Raw genomic sequence first — 24,934 nt, forward strand, 5'->3', positions numbered from 1 at the left:
TATATGTACGATAAAATTGTATTGGACCCATAAAATATTCAATATTTTATAAGGTTTTTCTTTTAGATTTTTTTTAGAAATGAAATAATAAAGAAAGTTTGAAGAGAGGAATACGATTATTAAGACTAAAAGAGTGAGAAAGTTATTAAAAATTATAAAATTTATAAATGATAATAGCATTTATTTAAAAAAAATACTTTTTACATTAAATAAATTATAATTAAAAAAAAGATTTTAAAAGAATTTTGGAGGGGTGCTAATAGTCCCACTCCTTTGTTTTATGCTTCAGCGTCTCTTACACAATGTGAAAGGAAAATCGTCCTAATTTCATTTAAAAAAAAAAAAAGCGGAAAAAAGTGGAAAAATAAACTATTTGGAAAAATGAGACGTGGCATTTGAAAATGGGAACCCTTATCTTTCAAGTTTCAAACCTAGTTAATTAATACTTGAGGATGAGTTTTTGTCCTGCACGGCTGGACCCCAAGTCAATCTGTACGACATCAATTCTCGTGACGTCTGATTTGATGACAAATGAATAACAAGAGCTCCTGATAGCTTGCACAAAAAGTGGGGTACCCTGATTTCGTTATCAAACTTATTATGTCACCTTAATTCTGGTACGAATTGTCGTCCCCAGTGAGTTAACTAGTTCGTTACCCAGCGAACCCACTCTCTTGTTCTTAATCGCACAAGTTTTTGTCTTAAAATGTATATCTATAACTACAAATGTAGAGAGAGAGAGAGAGAGAGACGTGTCAAATTATCAATAAGAGAGAAACGTGTCAAATTATTCTTCAGAGCTTATGGGCTCCACTTCCCCAATAACAATTTGACACGTGTGTAATTGCCCCAACTACATACTATTCAATTCTATGTGATGTATCCATATAATAATTTTATAACACTAGTTATAAATAATTTTTCGGTTCTATAAAATAAAACTATTGTGACTCCACGTAATAAAAAAAAAGATTATTATTACTTTTCAGATAATTTTTCTGTAGCATATCAATTTGCACATTATATTAGATTAGAGTGTATAAATTAATTTCCATAAAATTATTTGTAACTCTATCGTTATTGTTTTATGATAAGAAAAAAATAATAAATAATTTTCTTATTACGAATGGATTTTTTCAATCAGGAATTCTTAAACTTTAATTTTAAGTTATGATCTGTAATTTAATATTGCATAAATTTATAAATAATGCGCTGGCGCTACCACATTCAATTTTGAATATTTTATTATGAATCAAATAGGACCAATAACTCAAGACTTTATTAAAACTTGCAGTTAAATTAGCCCCATCGGTCTGTTATTAAACCAACACCATTAATTTCTTGATTAGGAAAGATCACAATTAACAAAAAAATAATTTTTTTTTCATGACTTGTGAATATGGTCGTCGTGAGTCGTGACCAAGGGTACCGCTACCCACGCTTTGGGTAATGTCGGGCGGGATGATAAATTTTATTTATTTTTAGTGCATACTATTTTGTGGACCCGAGGACACCTCACAAAGGCCAAACACGTGTAAATTTCTTGTCAAAATTAATATTTGAAAAAGATGGCACCCAAAGGTCGTCTGACTTTATGACGGTCCCAATAAAGAGAAAAAAAACAAGGAACTTTTTTTGACAAAAGATTGTAAAAGAAAAAGAGTGAAAAAAAAAGATTATTTATGTAATTCATTTTTTTCTATTAATAAAAAGAAGTGGCAACAAAAAAGAAAAATTGGAAATTTTTTTTTGAGCTTATGATAATTTTACAAATATATTATAATTTGAAATCCGGCAAGATGAGTTAATAAAAAAAAAATTATTTATTTTTTGGTTTGAAGCACGAGGTGGTCCTGAGTGGGCTCCAACTGTGGGAAACACCTTTAAGCCCGTACCACAATTCAGACTAATTCGCGCTCGCACCGGGTCGGCCCATAAGGGGTAAAGTACTAGCCAAAGTGGTGACTCCATACGAGAGCGGGACTTGAACCCCTGACCTCTCTTAAGGAGTGAGAGTGCCGAACCACTCACACCAACCAACTTTGGTTAATAAAAAAAAAATTATTGATAATTCACGTGTGAGACAATTTCAGAATTTTATAATTTTTATGAATAGTTTTCTAAATTATGGATTCGTTAAGGAGTATCAATCAGGGTATTATTACATTATTGTCTTAAAACAATTTTGTTGTCTGATTGATGAAGGGTTGCAGCATTCACAAAGCTACGTGGAGTTAGATGAAACCAATGGTTTCAACTACCCCTGCAACTTGGATCCTGCTGACTGCTGAGCATTGGAAAATGGCAAAATACAAAAGCATTAACAACATGTAGAGTGGCTGAATAACATGTGCGTGCAATGAATCCACTTGGTTTACTTATTTTAGCTTAGCTGGCTGACCAGTTTTCTGTTTCTTATATTTTCTTTGCGGAAGAAAAGCAAGGCCTTTTGAGAGCTCCCTTTGCACTATTTCTTCTCTCTCTCTCTCTCTCTCTCTCTCTCTCTCTCTCCTGCTAGCTCTCATCTGTCACTGTGAGTCTTCGTCTTCTTCTTCTTCTTCTTCTTCTTCTTCTTCTTCTTGTAATGCGCAATATTTTATATGTTCTGTATTCTTTCTTGTGTTTCCATGTTGAACCAGAATTTAATTCTTTTCTATTTGTTTTTTTTTTTTAAATCTTCTTAAAAAATCTGGTGATTTCAAGAAGAAGAAGAAGCTGCACTTGTTTTATGAATACAACTGAGTTAATTTGTGTACTTTTATAATGTTTTAAGCTTATGTTGGTCATTTTGTATTTTGTTTTTGCATTTTCATAAGTTTCTCTAGGATCCCTTTTCTCAAGTGTGGTCCTTATCTGTCCATTCTGAGTTAAAGTGGAGGTGTGGTTAGGTTTCTGATAGATGATTTTATTAGTAATCTTCATTATATGTCAAGGTAATGGGATAAAGTTTGGTGCATAATCATTTCATAATCTTGCAAGTTTTAGTAACTTTCAATAACTCTGTTTCTTGTAATTGCAGTGTTTATTGGTTTATTGAGGGAATTTTGTAGGATTCACAATGTTTATTCATTATTCACCCATTTAGGGGTTTTGATTTTTTTTTTTCCTTCATGTTATAGTTTGTAATCACAAAATATTAGGCATTAAAAATGTGAAATAATTACATTGGTAGCTGTTCTCCTTTAGATAATCCGTTGACATGTATATCATTTTGTAGAAGTACTACTGGTTCTAGGCTTGTATCTGTAATTGAAATTTTATTGGCAGCTGTTATTGAACCATTGATTTAAGGGACCGCAATTCAGATGCATATGTCCTTATTAGTTGAACTCCTTTTTGTTCTGGCACCATTCATCTTTCCTTTCATTGGATCCTTTCTAAGATGAGAATCATTACTGTATATTTTTTGTAGCAGCGGGTGAATGATTAGAAGATGTCTTTAATCATAACTAATATAAGGGTTCTATTCATGTGTGCCTTAACTATTGACAGTAAATGTAAAATTTCTTTTAACTGTGTGATTGAAGGGATAATTTAATTTTCTGTTTGATGATAAATTGATTTCTATTGTAACTTGGATGACGATGTTTGATGCTTGCAAAACAGCAAAAGTAGTTTAAAAAATGATCAGTTACACATCACATTATGATATATGGAATAAATATGTGGCCAGCCAGAAAGGAATGAAAATGGTAAACGAGTAAAGGCATTTGTGCCAATTATGCTGTTCAGGATTGTGGGGAATCATCTACTGCTTTATTGGAACAAGCAGCTATATCCCTCTTTATTCTAAAGTCATAGCAAGGAAAATAGACAACATAGTGCACGATTAAAATTCTTTCATTGGTGGAAAGAAAAAATTTGTCAACTTCTGTGCCGTCTTGGCATTCTTCTCTGTATTTGAATGTGCTCTTTTCCCATATATGCCTAATTTTAATTCTTTCCTCAATTTCTACAAACATTGACAGTGAAAGAAAAGCTTTTTTTCTGGAGGTGAGAATGGTGGGAGAGATCAAAGAGAAGCTATTAGGAAACACGGAGGAAAATGATGTTGATGGGCAAGTGAAATTCAGGCAAAAGCTGTGGGTGGAATCCAAAAAGTTATGGATTGTAGCAGCTCCCGCTATTTTCACAAGATTTTCTTCATTTGGGCTCAACGTAGTTAGTCAGGCATTTATTGGGCACATTGGCGCGACCCAACTAGCTGCCTACTCACTTGTGTTTACTGTTCTCTTGAGGTTTGCAAATGGCATCCTGGTAAGCACTCTCTATCTGTTTCTTACTTGAGTTGTCATTTATTGAATAGGTTTTTGTTTTGGCCTTGATTACTACGGCCAGCTTTAGAGTATCTGAGGTCTTAAGCGGATTTATTTTACGAGGTCTCTTTTTACTCAGCAATGTCAATACTCAAAAAAACATAAAAGAACCCAAAATTCATTTCATCTTTAGTTCTTGAATTTCAACAAAAAATCAAGAAGATCCTAAAAAATTTTGAAAACAAAACCTAAAATTTACTTTCTTCAAAACATTTACAAAAATAAACAAACAAATAAATGAGAACAATACTATTTTCAAATCGAATGTTTAGAATGGTAGCACATGAAAAGTTGGGATTATGATTTGATAATCAGAAAATGGATATGGACTTTGTATTTCAAGAAACTAATTTTTGATCTTTTTGAATGAACTAGCATGTAATAATTTTTTTTTTAAGAGAAGAAAGCAAGAAATTTTTTCATCAATGATTTTTTATATTATAAGTTTCTTAATAAAAATTAAAAGGAATGTTACAAATCAAAGATTCTAATGTTAAATAATTAAGCTTTTTTAAGAAACTGAAAATGTAAAAAATTTATTTATTTCTCCTGAAAAAATAATAATGAATAAATTAATGGTTAGACAATATTATTAATTATATCTCTTCAACAATAAGATTACTAAATATAGATTTTTTATGAAAAAATAATTCTTAATTATAGGATAATTAGTGATCAGAGAGATGTCTAATAGGCTTTACTACCATACATAATATTTTGAAAAAAAATCTTTATTAATTAGAGAATTATTAATGAAATACTTAAAAAATGAGGCATTTCTAAAATTTGGGGCTTAGGCGACTGTCTAGTTTGCCTATATTTAAAGCTACCTCTGTTGATTACTGTTTTTTTTTTCGTGTGTGTAGTATTTGTGCTATTTTTAGTGGAGAAAGCTGCAAAAAGATATGTATCATAAATTATGTTCTGTTCAGGGTTGTGGTTGTGAGATTTAATAGCTTAAAACATGACTACAACTTTTGCTGTAACCCTATTGGTGGCAATGCTTTACTGAACTTTTAAAGCAGACACAAGAAGAAGGGGAGAAAGGACAAGGAAAAGAAAAATTCTTTACCAGATCAAAATATTTGAGTGTAGCTACCAAATATAAATGTCTTCTCATAGCTAGCAAAGTGAAGGCAAAAGTATATTTACCAGAATTTGCTGGCAGCCAAACCAATGAACCTTCTTTAATGATGCAAGGGTTAACACCAATCAATATAATTTGAATTTCAATCAGGATATCTGAACTTTCGCCACTCAAAAATGTCTACTGCTATTTTTTTTAGTGTTTCGACAAATTTTTCATGCAGTCATATTCCCCAATCACATAATCTGAGAACTGTAATGGCTGACCAAGAGCTTCAGAAAAAGAATGTTTCTTTTCCATTGCAGTTCAGTTTTTTTAATGAGTTTCAATGCTTTCCAGTCACTGTCTAGCTTCTATAAGAAGATGTGTTATAATGCATGGTGTTATAAGTCATCTGTTCACAAGGAATATAATTCTCTAAATCTATAAATAGTTGCTTCAGTTTTCTCTTGTTCTGATATCTGAATTTGAAAGTGCAGTTGGGCATGGCTAGTGCATTAGAGACGCTCTGTGGGCAAGCTTTTGGGGCGAAACAATACCACATGCTAGGAATATATCTTCAAAGATCATGGATAGTCTTAACCATTTGTGCTATCCTTCTCTTACCTCTGTTCTTCTTCACTACACCAATTTTGGTGGCTTTGGGCCAAGAAGAAAATATTGCTGAAGTGGCAGGAACTATTTCTTTCATGCTAATCCCTGTGTTGTTCGCCTTCATCATATCCTTTACCTGCCAAATGTACCTACAAGCCCAGAGCAGAAACATGATTATCTCCTACTTGGCGGCATGTTCATTTTTGCTTCATCTCTTTCTTTCGTGGCTTTTTACCATGAAATTGAATTTTGGACTCCCTGGAGCATTGGGATCAACAATTCTGGCATACTGGATTCCAAACTTGGGTCAACTTCTGTTTGTTATATGTGGAGGGTGCCCTCAAACATGGAAGGGTTTCTCATTTGCCGCTTTCAAGGATCTCTGGCCTGTAGTAAAACTTTCCTTGTCGTCTGGTGCCATGCTATGGTGAGGTTCTTGTCTAATTGTGGCCTTGCATGAATTTAGGCAGTCAAAGATTATGCATTTTATAAATTCTAATTGGCTTAACTGGGAATCGGCAGATAAGAGTCTAGGGCTTACATCTGAATCTATATCATTTCATATGTGTTTGTTACTATTATTAGTTTCGAGTGGGATCTTTCCTCATTTTGTTTGTGGCCATGTTTCAGCCTTTCTTGGTTCTTCCCTTTTGTTTAGATCATTGATTGCTTCAGTTTGTGTTACTGTGTGGCAATATCATATATTCTTTCTTTCATTGGGTTGTGGGGGCAGGGAAATGGTGAATTTTATATTATGATATGAATCCCTGATAAAAAGTACTTGTTTGTGGTCTACAGACAACATATAATATCGCTGAGGAACAATGATGTTAATCTAGTATTTGCTGATTAACTGCCATATTTATGCTTTCCTGTAACTCAACCATGTGGGGATTTTAACTCAGCATTATGTTATACTTGACAGTCTCGAGCTCTGGTACAACACAGTCTTGGTTCTTTTAACAGGAAACATGAAAAATGCTGAGGTTGCCATTGATGCTCTTGCGATATGGTACCAAATTCATAGGCTCCTTCCCATTATCATCATTTTGGATTTTGTTTTCCTCTTCTTTTATATGGGGCCAGTTATCTATTTGGTTTAAATTATTCTTATTTGCAGCATCAACATCAATGGGCTAGAAATGATGATCTCGCTTGGTTTCTTGGTTGCAGTAGGGTATAATCCTCTTCTTTTTCTTCTATTTTTTTTATTTTTTTATATCTTTATTCTGTTCTTTTAAACAAACTTACTAGATTTAAAGAATGAAAATCTGATTATGAAACTCAGTTAACTACAATCCCGACTGCCTTATCCATTTGCAGGGAAAAAAAAACTTATTTTTTGCCTTCAGCCTTGACCAATAATTTCAGCCATATCTTGCGTGAACTTCGGATAGAAGTCAATCTAATTATATTTCTGTATTCTAACAAAAACTGCTCGATCTCCTGGAAACATTTCTGTGCATAATGCATGATCCTCAAGGCGAAGTGTTGTAGAAAATGGAATTATCTATTCCCTTAACAATGTTTCACGTTAATATTGAATATTACTTCTCTATTACCCTTTTCTTTGGAAGGTTGATATATGTGCTGAATAAACTCAGTTTAGTTGGAAAAATGTTCAGTGTTAGGGTGTCAAATGAGCTTGGCCGAGGAAGCGCAAATGCTACGAAATTTGCTATTAAGGTGGCAGTTTCCACATCCTTTTTGATTGGATGTGCACTCTTTATCATTTTCCTCTTCCTCAGAGGACGCGTAGCATACATTTTCTCCGACAATTAAGATGTGATTGACACAGTTGCAGATCTATCACCACTACTCTCTTTCTCTATACTTTTGAACAGTGTGCAGCCAGTGCTCTCCGGTAATGCTTCCCTTTCTTGTCAGTGTCTTTCTATATTCTCCAAGTCACCAATTGAATGGGAGGGTCCAAGATAAAAAGGAAAATATGTTGTTAAATTCGTAACCAAAAATCATGCCTGAACAGGAGTTGCTGTCGGGGCTGGATGGCAGAGTATCGTAGCATATGTTAACATCGCTTGCTACTACCTGATTGGGATTCCTATCGGAGTCGTGCTTGGTTATTTAACCCATTTGGAAGTCAAAGTGAGTTTTCTTTTTCCCATTCTGCTGTATCTTTGCGTTTTACTTAGACTTGGCAGTATTTGTATTGTTACTGTTGTCTCCAAATAAATATAACTCAGTTCGGTTCCATTTTAATTTGGCTCAAATCATCATATCCTAATTCTCTGGTCCTGAAAGTACGAATATAATGAACAACCGGTCTCCTCATTGTATAATGCAGATACCTTGCAGCTTGGTTTGTCATCATGTTATTGATTAGGAGTGCCGCAGCAGTTTTTTGTTAAGGAGTTGCTTTTCATGAGTGCACACACATCATTCTTTTCTTCAAAATTCTTAGGCACAGAATACAAATTGTTCCACAATTAAGTAGTTTAATTTTCTTTTTGTACTGGCTCTATTTTGTCCTCTCTCTTTTTGCAGGGTGTTTGGACCAGATAAGTGGTTCATTCCCAAATCACCGGAACAATCGCCTAACGAACAAGCAGATGTCGCAGCTTGACATCAAACTTCTTCAATTTCCAAAATCTTTTTTGCTTGGTGTAAAGCTTTTGCCAATTAATTGCTTACAGTTTTGTTTTTGCTTTCAAGAGTACAATCAAGCATTCAATCTGCCTCATGGGACTTGATGTTCAAGTACATTGCTCATGTAGATGGAGAATCAAAAAGTGGAATTTCTTTTTTTTGTCCTGTTTTTGGTGTTTCAACATCACCATTGTGAGATTCATTCGTATTGGCTTAATTGTAGCATTGGACATGATAAATTTCGGATTTGTTCATTAGATAGTTGTAGAAAATGAGCATGTGCTCACTTAATACAGTGTTCATACTCATGCATTAGTTTTGTAAATAGTGTGTACAATAGTTTATATCCTAGCGTGATTAGTAAAGATTAATTGCTTGTGTCATCAAATTACTGGATTAGCAATAATGTCTGCAACATTTCAAATAAATAAAAAAAAGTTTGCAAGGTGCTTACAAAACAACTTCTCTTCTGTGTCTCCATTTGTTGGATGAAATGATGTTTAACTCATACTTTGAAACAACATCATCCAGGTCTGCTATGCCAAAGGTATTTTACATACCTTCACAAGACAACCAATCAAATTGGTTCAAAAATTTTGGAAGAATCAATTTGGTGGACCAACCGCGAGATGAAGACTGGTACCGATTAAGTAGAAAGAATGATTGGTTATATAAACCAAAAAGAACGAAAAAGAGCATGAAGACAAGCTGCATAGGTCATTGATGACTTAAATGATCTTCAATTATATAAGCAATCGTACAGGACAGTTTTTTCTCCCTATTTCAGCATATGTCCAGTGATGATTTGTCACGTAACATAATATTAAATTTAATTATGCCAATTTTTTCTGCTCAAATAATCGTTACCTGAAAAAGTAGATTGGCAACAATAAGGACAAAGCCAACATGATTATTGTGGTAAAGTGTTGACCATCACTCAAATCTTATCGCAGGTTCATTCACTTATAATAAAAAAACAATCAAGCTTTGAATTACAAAATAATAAAGATATTCTTAACGGACGGACATTAGCCACCCACAATCTATATATATATATATAGTGAAAACAAAGTTCAATTTGTGTTTTGAGTTTAACACTCGCGATCATAAATATTATTATTATTACTTTGTGCTTGTGCGCAGAATCCATGAACAACGCTGCAGTGTAAATTAGGCAGCTAACAAGGCCAAAAAAGAGTAAGTTCAATTTCCTTGCTCCACTACTATCTCTTGTTTTCATTTCTCTTTTGCTTTGTGATTTGTGCCCAATCCTGGAATTTGTAAATTTCATCTCAGAACACACTGCATGTTGTTCCTGATTGAGGGTACCTTTTTCCCTCTTCGCAAAGGGGGATGTTAAGTTGTTTTGGACTCTCTTTATTACAGCAAAAGCTGGAGGCTAAAGCGCTGGGTTTCTGAAACACCCAATTTTTGATGGAATCAATTTAATTTTACAGAGAGAATGAGGTGTTGGCTTTAAAAGAGTAACCAAATGTTCAATAATGCTTTTCAGCTTTTGGTATTGATAGGTACACCTGCTATTATGGTGTTTGGTTTCATCTACCAGTCAAACTCAAACATATTACAACAACTAACGGACAAGTACACTTCGAAATAAATACACTACCACCACCAGATGCGCATACATCGATGTATTATTCCAATCACCATATGCATCACTATCTTTACATTTTAGAATTTTTTTTTTGTTTTCTTTTGGGGCGGGGGGGGGGGGGGGGTGTTGAGGATAAATATTGAATAATACCACTTGGACAGAAAAGCAAGATGACAGAAATGATAAACTGGAGGGTATTTTTTACTTACGTTAACTATTTGGTTACAAGTGAGAAATTGAGTTCCAACTTTATTGCCCTGTTTCATAATGACAAAAATAAAAATCACATGATTCTCATTTCGCTTTCTATCACTTTGCTTTCCTGTCAAGATGTCATTTCTTGTAAACAATCGTGGCTCAATTTGGGAGAGTGTGAATCGTACAATCTAATTTGAGCGCGTTCACGGTCCCAAGTGGATGGCATAATCACACATTTATATGCCATCAACCATGAGTTTTTTACAGTTCCTTAATTTGCATGCACCAGCTTTCTTTCACTAACATGAGACAAAACCTTGTGGGGGCATTACTACAGTATTTTACACATAGTGTACCCCACAGTTGAAATACCGTCACCAATGCAGCTTAGAGATAGTGTCCAAATTGTAAAGTACAATGTCTTTATAATTTCGACTCTTACAACAGGTCATATGCTAAAAAATGTGGTTAATTTTTGTGCCACAGTATCCCCTCTGTTTAGATAAGACTGTCTATATATTTTATAGATAGTGAAATTAAAAGGGCTTTCACATTCATGACATTTAACATGTTAAAATCTTGGAAGCTCAAGCTGAAGGCAATTACATAAGTTAGCATTTGTTTATTAAACACTTCAGAATAACAATGGACAACGGATTGGAAGAGCGAGAGAGGCTTCTGGGATTCGAGGAACAGGAGAGGAATGATCTGAAACAGAGGATTTGGAAGGAAATGAAGCTGACGTGGAGGATTGCATTTCCTTCTATACTTTCCAGGATTGCTTCATTTGGACAAATTTTGGTGACACAGAGTTTTCTTGGACATGTTGGGGAAATTGAACTCGCCTCATTTGCACTCGTTCAAAGCATCTTTTTGCGCTTTGTTAACGGAATACTGGTAAGCATCGTCAATTTGAATCATATACATGTTTGTGTGTGCGTACGTTTGTGAATGTGTAGACCACTGGATTGAAGAAAGACAGTAACCTGAATGATTTTCTCTGATCCTGTACTAAACTGCAATCTGCTTTATGTGATGCCTTTTACAAATGTCTTTATATATATATATATATATATCTTTTTAAAGATCTAGTGACGAGCTGTTGTTTGCCTCTAAATGTTCTATGGTTCGTTTCATTTACTTGTTCATTCATTTGAAGCTGGGAATGTCAAGTGCAACAGAGACATTATGTGGACAAGCATTTGGAGCAGGGCATTATCATATGATGGGAATTTACTTGCAACGATCGTGGCTAGTTGATTGTGTAACTGCTACAATAATGCTCCCCGTCTTCATCTTTGGAACACCGATCATGAATCTGCTTGGCCAGCAAAAGGATATAGCAGAAACAGGGGGGGTGATTTCTCTGTGGTTGATTCCCTTTGTTTATAACTTCGTCTTCTCCTTGACAATCCAAATGTTCTTACAAGCACAGCTCAAGAACATGATTATCGGGTGGCTATCTACTGCTTCTTTCCTGCTTCACGTGCTTATGTCCTGGATCTTTGTGAGTGAACTTGACTTAGGTATTGCTGGTGCAATGGGCTCATTAAACATTTCTGCTTGGCTAAATATCATTGGATTGTTTGTTTACATCTTCTGTGGTTGGTGCCCTGATACTTGGAAAGGTTTCACCAACGCTGCCTTTACTGACATTCTTCCTGTAATAAAGCTGTCGATATCCTCCGGGGTCATGATATGGTAAATATTGAATGTTCTTCCTCGGAAATTATAACCTGCATGTCATGATGCATCTCCTGGGTGCTAATTAATTTAGCTTGTAAAATCCTACGATAGTACATGATCTGCTGTTCAAACCTCGCTCATTTTTATGCTATGCTTTAAAAAATAAGCAAACAAATAAATATTGGAACGCTCTCTAAATCTGTCTCATAAGATTCCGTTTTGACACTTTTTTTTCTTTTTTGGTTTCATAATCAATTATCTTACTTAATTTTGAATTGTGATAGCTTGGAGCTCTGGTACAATTCCATTCTAGTCTTATTGGCTGGGTACATGAAAAATGCAACCGTTGCCATATCTGCTTTCTCTATTTGGTAAGGTCTTAGCTATTATTAAAACCTTATTTCACATTTATTACTTCCAGTTCCAGTTGATTTTCCTAAATAATCTTTTTAAGAATTTGGCTTAAAGCTAATTAATTACATTGTTGTTGCAGCCTCAATGTCAGTGCATTTCAATTAATGATCTTCCTTGGCTTCCTTGGTGCCTCATGGTATAGATATACATTGCTTCAACAAATACCCTCTCTGGCTCCTTATACTTGAAATTCACAAGCTCTAATGTTGTAATATCATTTGTTGATCAGCGTGCGAGTGTCGAATGAACTCGGGAGAGGAAATGCGAAAGCCACAAAATTTTCCATTAAAGTCATACTCACTATTTCAGCCTGTCTTGGAGTGATCTGTTGGATTTTATGTTTAATCTTTGGCCGTCAGATTTCATACCTGTTTACAACTAGTGAGGAAATTGCAGAAGAAGTATCGAAACTATCTGTTCTGCTTTCTTTCTCCCTTTTGCTTAACAGCGTTCAGCCAGTACTCTCAGGCAAGTGTTATTTCTTCGAAAACTTGGAAAAAAAAATAATAATGCTATGATTACTAAGTGTGCGTTTGATATTAAGGTGTTACAGCTTAAAAGCTACATTGGTTGTGGAAAAAAAATGTATCTATAAAATAAAAGTTAGTAATACGTAATAAATATAAATTTTAAATAATAATTTTGATAAAATTATTAAAGATATAATAGATTTTTCATCACACAAGTGAAAAATTGTATCAGTATAACTTTTAAGTTACAGTAGTTAGTGTTTACCAAACACTTTAGTGCTGTACCTTTTAAGTTACAGTTGACCAACTTCAATTCCAAACGCACCCTAAGTATGATACTTTGTTGGGATACTCATTGATGCCTCGCAAATCAATTTTTCAGGGGTAGCTGTAGGTGCTGGAATGCAAAGCACGGTTGCATTTGTTAACTTGGGAAGCTATTACTTTGTTGGAGTTCCTACAGGAGTTTTGCTTGCATATGTGGCCAATCTCGGAGTTACGGTAAGAAATATAGTTTATGTTTAATTAATAATAACGATCAAATGTACTCTGGTTAATTGAATACAATTTTAATTAAATAGATATGGTGTTTTGTAAAAATTGTACCATTGACTCTCTCACGAGTTGATTGATGTTGGTTTAATTTGACAGGGTTTATGGATTGGATTGTTGGGTGGAATTGTTATTCAAACCATTATTCTTTCCTTCATCATATGGAGGACCGATTGGGATGATCAGGTAAATTAGGATTGATTGCAGGGCACGTGTTGTGATTACTGCAAATTTTTATGAGATTAATTATTGAGTGGTTTTCTTTAGAACACACTCTTTGAAAGGTTTTTTTGGTCCACAATGGGTGTTTATTTAGGTTATAAAAATTTAAAAAATAAATAAAGATCAAAAGTTGGCTAAAATTTATAGATATTGCTCTCATTCTTGCAGGTGAACAAGGCATCCCAACGTCTCAACAAATGGTTGCTGAAACCATCTGAAAAATCTGATCGAAGCTCTCTAAATATGTAGAGTTGTGTAATTCATTACTTGCACAAGAATATTTGTCGGTTGGGCCTATCAGTAGAATAATAATAAATCTGAATGAGTTGAATCCAAAGTTATTCTTTTTTTTTTTTTTAGAAGGAATCCAAAGTTATTCAATTGAATGTAAAATGGATTTTCCATCTTCTTTTGTCACCCCTGGAAAATCCATCTTAAAATCTCTTCTTTAATTATATATTCCACTTAATGTCAATTTTTTAAAATAAATATTCTTTTTATTTTTGAATCTATGTGTTCCTGTAATTTTCTCACTTTTAAAACTATTTTTAGTCTTTAATATCTTTACTCTTCTCTTTGAATTTTCTCTATCTGCAAATTCAAAAAAACTAACTTCTCAAATATTAAAAATAAAAATAATGAAAATGAGAAAAAAAAAGAGAGAAAGGAAAATAGATTAAAATTGAAATTTGTACGAACTATTTATAGTTATTATAGAGATAAGACTAGAAAAGGGAATGAGAAGCAAACCTTTTAACAAGTACCAAAATTTGATGATTATATAATACCGCGGACTGAATTGATACTTTGTTCTTGATAAGGATGAATCACAAGAGCTGAGACGATCTAGAAAGCTCTTGATCATAATCAATTTTGTAACCCTACTTCGGTATGGTGCATGCACCTGCTGGAATCAAATTCCTTGCAATTGATAGTTCCAACTTCGTAAGATGAAATTCGGTAATTTTACATATAGGTTCGTCCCGATTTGCATAAAATATAGATTTTAAAAAGTTTTTATCTAAATTTAAAAAGAAAATAAAAAAATTTATTTGAGCCAGGTTAAATCCTGGGACATGTGGGTTATGGGCCCACCGCATTTATGCTATGTTGCTATGATTTTATTGTTAAAAGTAGGGATAATAATTTTTTCTGATGAAATCTTATGGGATCCCATCTCATTTGAGACAGGATTTAGATATATTTTTATCTCACAAAAAAATATAGGAATGGAAGTGAGATATTTTTTTATCCCACTTACATATACGGGACGGGATTGAGATTGACAAATTCCATCCCATCTCGTTTTCATTGTAGACTAAGGATGAGAATTTTTCTAATTGAGATAAAATCTCTCAGAATCCCATCTCTTTTTGGACGGGATCGTGATATATTTTTATCCCAAAAAAAATATAAGAACGAGAGTGAGACATTTTTTTATCTCATTTGCATATATGGGACAAGACTGGGATTGGTAAATTCCATCCCATCTCGTCCCATTGCCAGCCCTAGTTAAAAGGCTCTCAGTTTTATTTAAATAAATCAATGTGCTTTTAGAAATTTCGATAGGCAATCTAAATTGCTTTATTGTTAAAAGACTCTCAGTTGCATGTTCCCTTCTACGATATCTAATACTCAAAGTCTTAATTATATATATAATTAGTATTATTAGTTGTAGGTATCTTATATGATCCGTTGATATCTGCATATGTACTATTTATTGTATTAATGCAAACTCTTTATTATTTAATTAATTCAATCATGAAGGGTAAATATGTCATTTCACTTGATTTATACTCTTAAAACATTTTGAACTCCATGCTGACATCGAGACCAAAAGTAAAATAGAAAAATAATTAATAAAGATGACGCCGTTATAACGGAAAAGATATATAAACATATTTTGAAAATTAGTGGAAGATATTTTTCTACTTAATAACTATCACCAACCAACATCGTGGCGTCATGCTACGTTTCCCTTGAGTGCTTGCGTCTTGTATATGCTTGGACTCGGAATTTATGCTCGTGGGCTCATGTGTCCGCGTGTGGCCAAACAAATACGAGACAAACAAAGACTCAATGCACTCGAAATCGTAATCAATGCTTCTGCAATTTTTGCCATTCATCTGAGAGTAAGTGTTGACTGGCTTTCTTAGTTATGCACTTATGCTCCTGCATATATGCCAATGGCCATTCAGTGACTCAGAGTTTCCACTTCCACTTTCTTTCTTCTTTTATATATATTTATTTTTAAACATGGTAAAATTTTATTGATATATTTAAAATTAGAATCCTAATAAAACTCACTTAGATTAATACTATTAAAACACAGCTCAAAATTATACCCTCATTAATAAAATAAAATATACTTTTCCTCATAATCTAATTGACAATTAGTACACAAAAGAGCATTTTTACCTGGGGTCCAATGTGAAAAATGTTAAATAAAAAGAAAAAAAGAAAGAAAAGTACAAATCATGAACACACACGTCGAGTGACGTGCCAACCGTCCAAAATTTACCAAACCAGAAAAGAAAATAGGGTGTAGAATGAATCACGTGATTGATCTTGTCTCGTTCACATTTGTCCGAAAGTAATTATAGTGACATCTTTCCTTGGCGACAGAAATCCATGGACGTGATCTCGACAAACCCATTTCTCAAAATAACAATTGAGATCTATTAGAATAGGGAGAGTAACATCTTAGTCCATCTTATAACTCATTTTCACATTTTAATCTTTAATAGATTTTAATACCTCATTTTATCTATGATGTTCAAACAATGACAGAATAAATAAGCTGTTGATGGGTAAAAGTTATATTTTAACAATTAAATTAGTTAATTTTTATTTGTGGAAGTTTCAAACAATCGTTTTATTTATGAAATGATCATACTTATTATGAAATAATTATAAAGTGGTAAAATCAATTCACATGAAATTTACTTTTTGCCTTTTGATCATGTTATGAAATAACCTCAATAAGTATATATGCCTTTGAGAGTTTTACTGGTATCAGTAGAGCTGAGTTGATATTGTTGGTGGTGTGGTAAGGATATGGTTTTGGAGGATTTGGATTTTTAGGGTATTCCATGGGTCTTACTTTTTTCAAATCTCCAGTGGAAGATATTCAGCATGTGGTTGCGAGCTTCAATTCTCATACTGTTGACAATCTTGTCCAATTTGATGAGAATTTCAGTTTTGATGGGAATCCAATGTTGATGCTTATTTCTTGTTTGAGCCTGAGGATACTGGAAGGCTTGATCTTAGTCCCGATTTTGGTATTGCTAGCCCGCATGCCTCTGGTTTAAAGAAAGGCTTCACATTTGACACTGCTCGCATGTATAATAAGCGGCACTCTAGGTATTAGCTCATCTTCTTATAGTTTCTTTGTTAGATTTTGCCTTAGTTTGCTCTCTTTAGTTAATTCTTTGTTATTTAATTGCTTTTGCTATTTATTTTGTTTTTGTTAGTAGTGTTTGTTCTTTGACTTAGTGGTTTTGGTCACATCACACTTCAAATGTATTTTCTTTTCTTTTATTTAATCTATAGATAAGGGGTCCCGCCTAACTTGGTTTCAATTTTTTTTTTCTAAAAAGTTTGTCTTTTTTTCTTATGCATATGCATGAAAATGAATTATGAAAGACCACATCGCGATATGATAAAAGAGCAACATATAATTGATAAAACTATTGTGACATGATTGATTAAAGAAATAAAAAGTAGATGTTTGTTTACTCTCTATATTTTGAGAAAAGTACTCATTTAATCTCTATATTTTAAGAAATAATTTAAGATAACTTTGTTAATAATTATATTACAATCTTACCCTTACTTTTCTTTTTGTTTAAAAATAAAATCATAACAACAATATTCTTGAAAACATTAATGAAAAGAAAAAATGTGAATTTGTCAAATCAACCTTAAAAGTAAAATAAAAATGAGTTATTATTATTTTAGGATTAATTTGGTAATTAAATTAATTTTATACAAAAAACTATTAGTAAGATTGTTGCAAGGGTATTAAACATTACTTTAAATTACTTGGTATTCATTTATTTATAAATATTAATTAGCAAGATTGTTACAAAAGTATGAAAAATATCAATTGTTTTATACTTATATTTATTTCTTAATTTATTAATAAGTAATTATTGGTTAATTTATTAATTAATTTTTTTATAGACTAAAAAATTAATGTAAAATATATTGTTGTAAGAGTATGTAAAATATATTGTTTCAAGAGTATTATTGTAAACACATAAAAAAGAAAAAAGAAAGGATAGGAGTGTTATATATTTAATAATAAAAATGTCTTAAAGAATTTTAAAATACAAACATTAAACGTAGAGTTAAGTTAAATTTAGAGACTAAACAGCGAAACAAATAAAGTAATCTTGCTTTGCCATTTCTCTTTGTCGTTATTGTCATAAATATTGTGACAAAAACAAGCACCATGTATAGTACAATATGCCCCAGAAGCATGTATAATTTAATTAATTAATTACAGAGCAGGGTGGCCAGTGGAAAGTGAACGGATGGATAAATTCCCAAACGATTGATTTTGACGCATGAATGAATTGATTATATTATGTTACAGATTCTGTAACATACGCACCCAATGCATGCACCACACCTGTCCTGCACATGGAGAAAAGTATGCAATTATTTTTGTTTAGTATCTAGCTAACCAATCAGGAGCTGGCCAAGTTGGATCTGTATGTTACAGAATCTGTAACTTAGCCAGCTCCTTGATTATATATACCCATGAGTAATTATTGTACGCTCATTTTCACTGTTTTTTCATTCCACTCTGTCAGCTTACTAAATTAACATCATCCCATTCCCCAGGTGTCTTCTTTGCTTGCCTCTACTTTCATATCTCCTCTGCCTATGCATTCTTGAAGTGAGAAATTAATCTCTTGGGCTGAAACTCTAGCTAGAAGCTATCCTCCTTGTTCAACTAATCAAGCAAGAACTTCTCTCAAGGCCAAGTAAGCTTCCTCCTCTCTCTCTTTGAAGTTTCCTCTTCTCTCTCTTTTTCTCTAAATATTTCTGTCAACAGTGACATGAATCAGAGGGGAACTACGTGTAGAGTTCAATATAGTTTTTTGTTATATGTTTTAATTAACTTCATAAGTTTTTTTGTTAAAGTTTTGAACGTATGTGTTGTTGTATTTGATTCTTTTTCAAGAAAATAATTGAGAAAATAACCCTACAACTGGGAACCCTTAAAACACATGACAAATGTAATAAAGAAATCATAATTCATACTAAAAAAGCTAACTCTCTTTACATACATACTATGCGCAGCTGTATTTGCAATTAGGTTCCTTTTTTTTTCTTTCAATGAAAGATATGAATCTCTTCTTTCAATCTCTTATTATTTAAATGAATACATATAGATTTTTTTCTCCTTAATACCTACCCGTGTACTTAGTCATTTTCAATTCATTAATACTTTCTTGAATAATTTTTTTTTTTTTAAATGTGGTGGTTGGACTGTATTTTCTTTTATTTCCTATTTGTCCTTTAAGTAGTTTCTATTAATTACACTCACCCATGAATTCAGATAAGTTGAGTGGACTTGATCGTAAGTCTTCTTTATATTTAATCAAGTTTTTGTCTGATTCATAGCTCGAAAAGATACATTATTAACATGATTTTTGCTGTTACAATGCATCTTACCAACATCGTACAAGTGCACCTTAAATAAATACTTCCTACCGGTGAGCGAACACCGAGACACACGCCACTTCGGCCGTGCCGAAGAGGTGGGCTGCTGCCCTCACAACGGTTTAAGCCCCTACAAAAGTATTATAGGGACTAAACATTTATATATTCTTCTTTCTTGCGAAATGCAAGTGAAATAGGGGCATCCTCTTCTGTAAGGATAATTTATCTGAATATCTATTTCATATAATGTAATATAATCATATATAAATTCCAGTCATATATATTTGATTATAAATATCAATATAATATTTGATAGTCGTTGTAAATATCTGTATAATATAGTAATATAGTGTGTAATCAATATTAAAAAAAAAACACCGAGACACACAAAATCCACACAGAATGAGACGCAAAATTCAAGAGAAAAAGCCACTAAGATTTTTAAGAGATTTGCTTTTGGACTGAAACGTGACACAGACGTGCATCGGTTACATAATTTTTTTTTTAAAAGATAAACTTTAGAGTTTGCACAACTATTTTGAAATTTTAAAAAAAAATTATGAAACTATTTTTAAAATCAAAGAATCTACATATTCATTTAAACAAATCTTAGACGTATAGATGATTTTTCTATTAAAATTCAGACTCGAATAATATCACTCATAATTAAACAAAGGTGTGTGTATGAAATATATCAACAAATTATGTGCCTATTGGTTGCGCACAAGGCAAATTTTTTTTTTTAATTTTTGGTATTGATCAAATTTAGAGGGGCCGGGATTAGTTCTTTACTGGATTAAAGCAGTCTAGGTAGATTAATTTGCTATCTATATTTGCATTTTCCATATGTAACATTATTTTCTCTAAACAAAACTGTATTTTAGATGGAGGAGAGACTACTCGGTTCAGAAGCAAAAGATATTGATGATTTAAAAGGGAGGGTTTGGAAAGAATCGAAAAAGCTATGGAGGGTTGCATTTCCTGCAATGTTAGCTAGGGTTTCTCAGTATGGTATGTTCGTTATCACACAGGGATTTATTGGTCATCTTGGTGAGGTTGAGCTTGCAGCTTACGCGCTCATTCAAATCATAGCCGTCCGATTTTCAAATGGGATTTTGGTAAGATTTTGTGATTGCATTTATTATCCTTATCTCCCAGTACAATAGGGATCGACAAAATATGAGCACTACTAATCTTATCTGCCCCCACGATTCCACTCGACCTTCTATTTTATTTTTCTTTTTCAGAAAGTTGGTCTTATTCGTCCGGGTAATTCCCCACTTTAGTGTCCTAAAGTTGAGCTACATATTGACGCCATTATTTAATTTGCACCTTTATCTAAAAAGCAATCATGCAAAAATTTTACTTATATCTTTTTCTGGTATTCTCAATTTATTTCATCACCGACCTTTTCGACGTGATTTTTTTTATTTTATTCCTCTTTGGTTTGTCCTATTTTGTTAGATAGAAGATATTTGTTCAAACTCAATTATTGTAGCCACTGGGCGGCTGGCGCAGCCCTCAATTGGTCATGAATTGCGTCGTGTTACTTGAGTTTGAATAATAATTAAAGATAAAAATTGATGTTTAGTGTCTGAAATTTGTCCATATCAAATGACGTAAAGAATTTGGGGAGAATGACTTTGAATTAGGTCCCAATATCTCTTACTTTTATCACTTAGGCTCTTTTTTTTTTCTCCTAATACCCATTACGTTCTTGATTTTATAATTTGAAGGTTCAAATTTTATTGTTGAAGAGCAAATGTAACTTTTTACCTACAAAACTTAGTATCCAAATTATTTTTTTTCTTTTAATATTTGAATATTAGAGACTTAAATAGCAAGAGTTTATTTGTTAAACGTCTGAAGTCTGAAATTTTATTAATTTAAGATACTTTTTAAGTTTACTTGTTTGTTTTTTTTAATAACTTATGTATGATTTTTAGACATTTATATTAACTTTTGTGACTTTTATCTAAATGAAAAAATGTCTTAATGGAAAGGTAAAACTATATCCAGAAATATCTCTATCAAATATAATTATTTCTTAAAATATAAAACCAAATATCTTTATACGTTTTAACTTATAAGGACATAAACATCAAATATCCATGTTATCTTTTTTATTTTATAAAAATAAATAAAAAGTACCTATGTTCAAATATTAAAAAAAAAAATAGGTCATCCAAATATTTGTATTCATATTCATTTAGACTTCTGTTAAATTCATACTTATTTAATTTTTCAGACAAAAAAAAAAACTCTTGGTAAAATTAAAAAAAAAATTAAGGATCTAACTGTCATTCTTCTAGTATTTCATGGATAGTACTTATAAATATGTTTAATAATAAACAAACGACATGACTACAAAATTTTTTAATGTGCCAGGTTTTCTCCATGCCTATAAGCTTCTAGCTAGCTTTAGCTGAATTTTGTGTGAATCAAGTTGACTCTTTTTATAATAAGGGCATCAGATTCGCTTATAACTTTGTTTGGTATCAAGGAAAGTTACAATTGTAAAATAAAAATTAATAGTAATATAATAAATATAATTTTAATAAAATATTAAAAATATTATATATTTTTCATCATATAAATAAAAAATAAAATCAATTTAAATCTCAAACTCCAATATTAAGTATTTATTAAAAAATTTAGCATCATCACTAAAAATTAACAAGTGCATGTCCAACTACAACACGTACAGGGACTCTGTGTAGACTCTGCGTAGAAGGGCACTGGCTTCTTCCTGATTGTGCGTAATGATTACTTTAAGAAGTGGCAAACAATGAAGGGCCCGCAATGAAGAAACCTTCAGAGTGCAGAATTTCTTTAGGGTTATAAAATCGAATTATTCCATGATGTGAGAATCTCAACGTATAGTTTTATTGTGTCCATTTAAGCTATTTATTTGTACTATCATTTCACCACCCTTTTTGTCCCGATTCGATATTAATTCTAAGGGAGAATAAGTCTTAGGTCCCCTATATTTTTTTCACATTTATTATTCAAGTCCCCAGTTTATTATGAATTATCCATTATATATCCAGGATATATTGTAGTAGATTGACAGTAAGGTTACCATGGTAAAAGAGCTTAAAATAGTTGAACTCAGGGGTGTCAAATTGTGCCATGCTGTTAGGATCTCACCATAAAATTTAAGTTATTTCGATACGTCGTGTTATATTGTATTGTATTGTATTAAGATGTAATAATAATGTATCATAAGGGTGTATTAAAAATCTCCGGATTCAAATTGAATAAATTGGCTAGGGCGCCACTGATGATGAACAATGAAACTGCATAGAACAAAATTATGGAGGTAGAAGAGATCTTTGCAAATTGATAACGATATTCAGTTCTTATAAATCAAAACAATCAGCTCTTACAATCATAATGCAATCGAAGTCAATTTTTTTTTTCAATCTTTTCATTTTGCATTTTGTAGATCGGCATGTCAAGCGCAACTGAAACTCTGTGCGGGCAAGCATTTGGAGCAAAGCAATACCACATGATGGGTATCTACTTGCAAAGATCATGGATCATAAATCTTGCTACTGGAACAATATTGCTTCCTGCGTTTATCTTCGCAGCGGATATTTTCAAACTGCTCGGAGAACAAACAGACATAGCAAACAGAGCCGGAGACATCTCACTTTGGTTCATTGGCATTCTCTATTTCTTTGTCTTCAGCTTAACGATCCAAAAGTACTTGCAAGCACAGCTCAAGAACATGATCGTCGGATGGCTTTCGGCTGTTGCATTTGCTGTTCATGTGGCCTTGTCATGGATCTTTGTGAGCAAATTGAACTTGGGGATTCCTGGTGCAATGAGTGCAATGATAATCGCAAGTTGGTTTATAGTAATTGGACAGTTTGTGTATCTCTTTGGCGGTTGGTGTCCCAATACATGGAAAGGATTCAGTTCTGCAGCTTTTGCTGATTTGTATCCTGTTTTGAAGCTCTCAATATCCTCAGGTGTAATGATTTGGTAAGATATCCATTTCTATTGTATATCTATAGCCGAACAATATATCTATTTAATGTTTTAATCTGTCCCCATGAAGTTAACCCAAGAGTTTTCAAACAGTTTTTTTTTGAGCTAATCGTATCGTTTTATGTTCTTTTTTGGTGGCTTTTAACTTTAATAGCTTAGAGTTTTGGTACAATGCTCTTCTAGTCCTATTAGCAGGATATATGAAAAATGCCACAATTGAGATTTCTTCCTTCTCCATTTGGTAAGTTTTAAATTTATGCCATATATACTATTTCTTTGTTTTCCTGTAAAGTTTTTTTTATGCCAAAAACTACACTAAATTAGAATATTTGAATGTCATTGTAGCCTCAATATCATATCTTGGGAATTTATGTTGGTCTTTGGCTTCCTAGCTGCCTCTGGGTATGTCTCCAAAAATGATCATCTCCTTTAAAATAATAACATAGAAAAAGAAAGAATAGTAACATCTTTTGGTATGGTAAATAGTCACAAAAATTCTCTTATTTATAGAAATGGTCACACAGACCCTTTTTTGGTATATAAAATTATCTTTTCTGTGCATAAAATTGTTAAACAAACTCCTAAAATTTATCTAAAAAAGGTGGTCTGTGTGATCATTATTCTGAAATAAATGAGTCCCTGTCACTATTTCTCCAAATCACGGGTGTCGCCATCTTTTATTGCATTCATATCATCTCTTATATCTTATTTGGTTTTCTAGTGTGCGGGTTTCAAATGAACTGGGGAGAGGAGATGCTAAAGCTGCGAAATTTTCTGTAAAAGTTGCAATAGCTACCACAACTGTCATTGGATTTTTCTTTTCCTTAATCTGCTTAGTCTTCAGCCGTAAGGTAGCACATTTGTTCACAAGTAATGATGAAGTAATAGAATCCATCACAAGCCTCTCAGTGCTGCTTGCTTTCTCGGTTTTACTCAATGGCTTTCAGGCAGTACTCTCAGGCATGTACTGAATTTAATAAATAAGATTGCGATAGTTAAAATGTTTCTAATTCATCATTACAATGGATTAATATTTTCAATGTAAGTTATTTATTGCAGGGGTGGCAGTAGGTGCTGGCCGGCAGGCTGTGGTTGCATATATTAACATCATTTGCTATTATTTCATTGGCTTACCTGTTGGCGTTCTTCTCGGATATGTGGCCGATCTCAAAGTTAAGGTGAGAATTATTTTGCAATTTGATATTTCAATCTGAATTTGGATTAGAGTACTGATTTGAGTTGGGGTGATTCTATAAAACATCTTGTTTCATATGTACAAGATTTATTTGAATTTAGATCATACGATAATTTTAATAATACTCATTTTTTAATAAATTTTTACCACGCATGTAATAATTTATAGTAATGTACCGTTAACATCTAATTGCCTATGTATTATTTTTCAATAACTATGGATCACAATTCACAATTCTCTAAAAGAAAAAAAAATAAAAATCATATCAACAATAAACTTAATCCATATTCTTATGAACCATGCTAC

General features: G+C 32.6%; 3 protein-coding genes across 7 annotated transcripts in view; all 3 read left to right on the forward strand.

Annotated features, from left to right (window-relative positions):
• Nucleotides 1-2,910: 2,910 nt before the first annotated feature.
• LOC18044332 (protein DETOXIFICATION 21) lies at nt 2,911-8,190 on the forward strand. Its single transcript, XM_024185735.1, is given in 7 exon segments — nt 2,911-2,933; nt 3,969-4,257; nt 5,883-6,424; nt 6,923-7,009; nt 7,118-7,174; nt 7,623-7,861; nt 7,985-8,190. Coding segments are annotated over 7 exon segments (1,428 nt in total). The 5' UTR covers nt 2,911-2,925.
• A 1,313-nt stretch (nt 8,191-9,503) lies between these two features.
• LOC18044333 (protein DETOXIFICATION 25) lies at nt 9,504-14,119 on the forward strand. Of its 4 annotated transcripts, none has more exons than XM_024185349.1 (10): nt 9,700-9,801; nt 9,901-10,071; nt 11,056-11,314; nt 11,577-12,118; nt 12,388-12,474; nt 12,597-12,653; nt 12,747-12,985; nt 13,370-13,488; nt 13,639-13,725; nt 13,930-14,119. In XM_024185349.1, the coding sequence occupies exons 2-10, from the start codon at nt 10,067-10,069 to the stop codon at nt 14,008-14,010; spliced, it is 1,476 nt and encodes a 491-aa protein (XP_024041117.1). In that variant the 5' UTR covers nt 9,700-9,801; nt 9,901-10,066; the 3' UTR covers nt 14,011-14,119. The 4 variants fall into 4 exon arrangements, with proteins under 4 accessions (XP_024041119.1, XP_024041117.1, XP_024041118.1 ...); XM_024185350.1 differs by lacking the exon at nt 9,901-10,071 and adding an exon at nt 10,134-10,256; XM_024185351.1 differs by lacking the exons at nt 9,700-9,801; nt 9,901-10,071 and adding an exon at nt 9,504-9,522.
• Nucleotides 14,120-18,551: 4,432 nt separating this feature from the next.
• Nucleotides 18,552-24,934, forward strand: part of LOC18044316 (protein DETOXIFICATION 24) — a 7,246-nt gene continuing 863 nt past the window's right edge. Inside the window, exons 1-7 of one of the 2 annotated variants that reach the window (XM_006437236.2) lie at nt 18,553-18,755; nt 20,322-20,555; nt 22,886-23,427; nt 23,588-23,674; nt 23,779-23,835; nt 24,155-24,393; nt 24,493-24,611. In XM_006437236.2, coding sequence (XP_006437299.2) covers nt 20,322-20,555; nt 22,886-23,427; nt 23,588-23,674; nt 23,779-23,835; nt 24,155-24,393; nt 24,493-24,611 — 1,278 coding nt within the window. In that variant the 5' untranslated portion in view covers nt 18,553-18,755. Of the gene's footprint in view, nt 18,756-20,321; nt 20,556-22,885; nt 23,428-23,587; nt 23,675-23,778; nt 23,836-24,154; nt 24,394-24,492; nt 24,612-24,934 lie in introns of both variants that reach the window. The other variant, XM_024185352.1, reaches the window with a different exon arrangement.

The sequence above is a fragment of the Citrus clementina genome, unplaced genomic scaffold (genome assembly GCF_000493195.1).
Source record: "Citrus clementina cultivar Clemenules unplaced genomic scaffold, Citrus_clementina_v1.0 scaffold_4, whole genome shotgun sequence".
Lineage (NCBI taxonomy): Eukaryota > Viridiplantae > Streptophyta > Magnoliopsida > Sapindales > Rutaceae > Citrus > Citrus x clementina.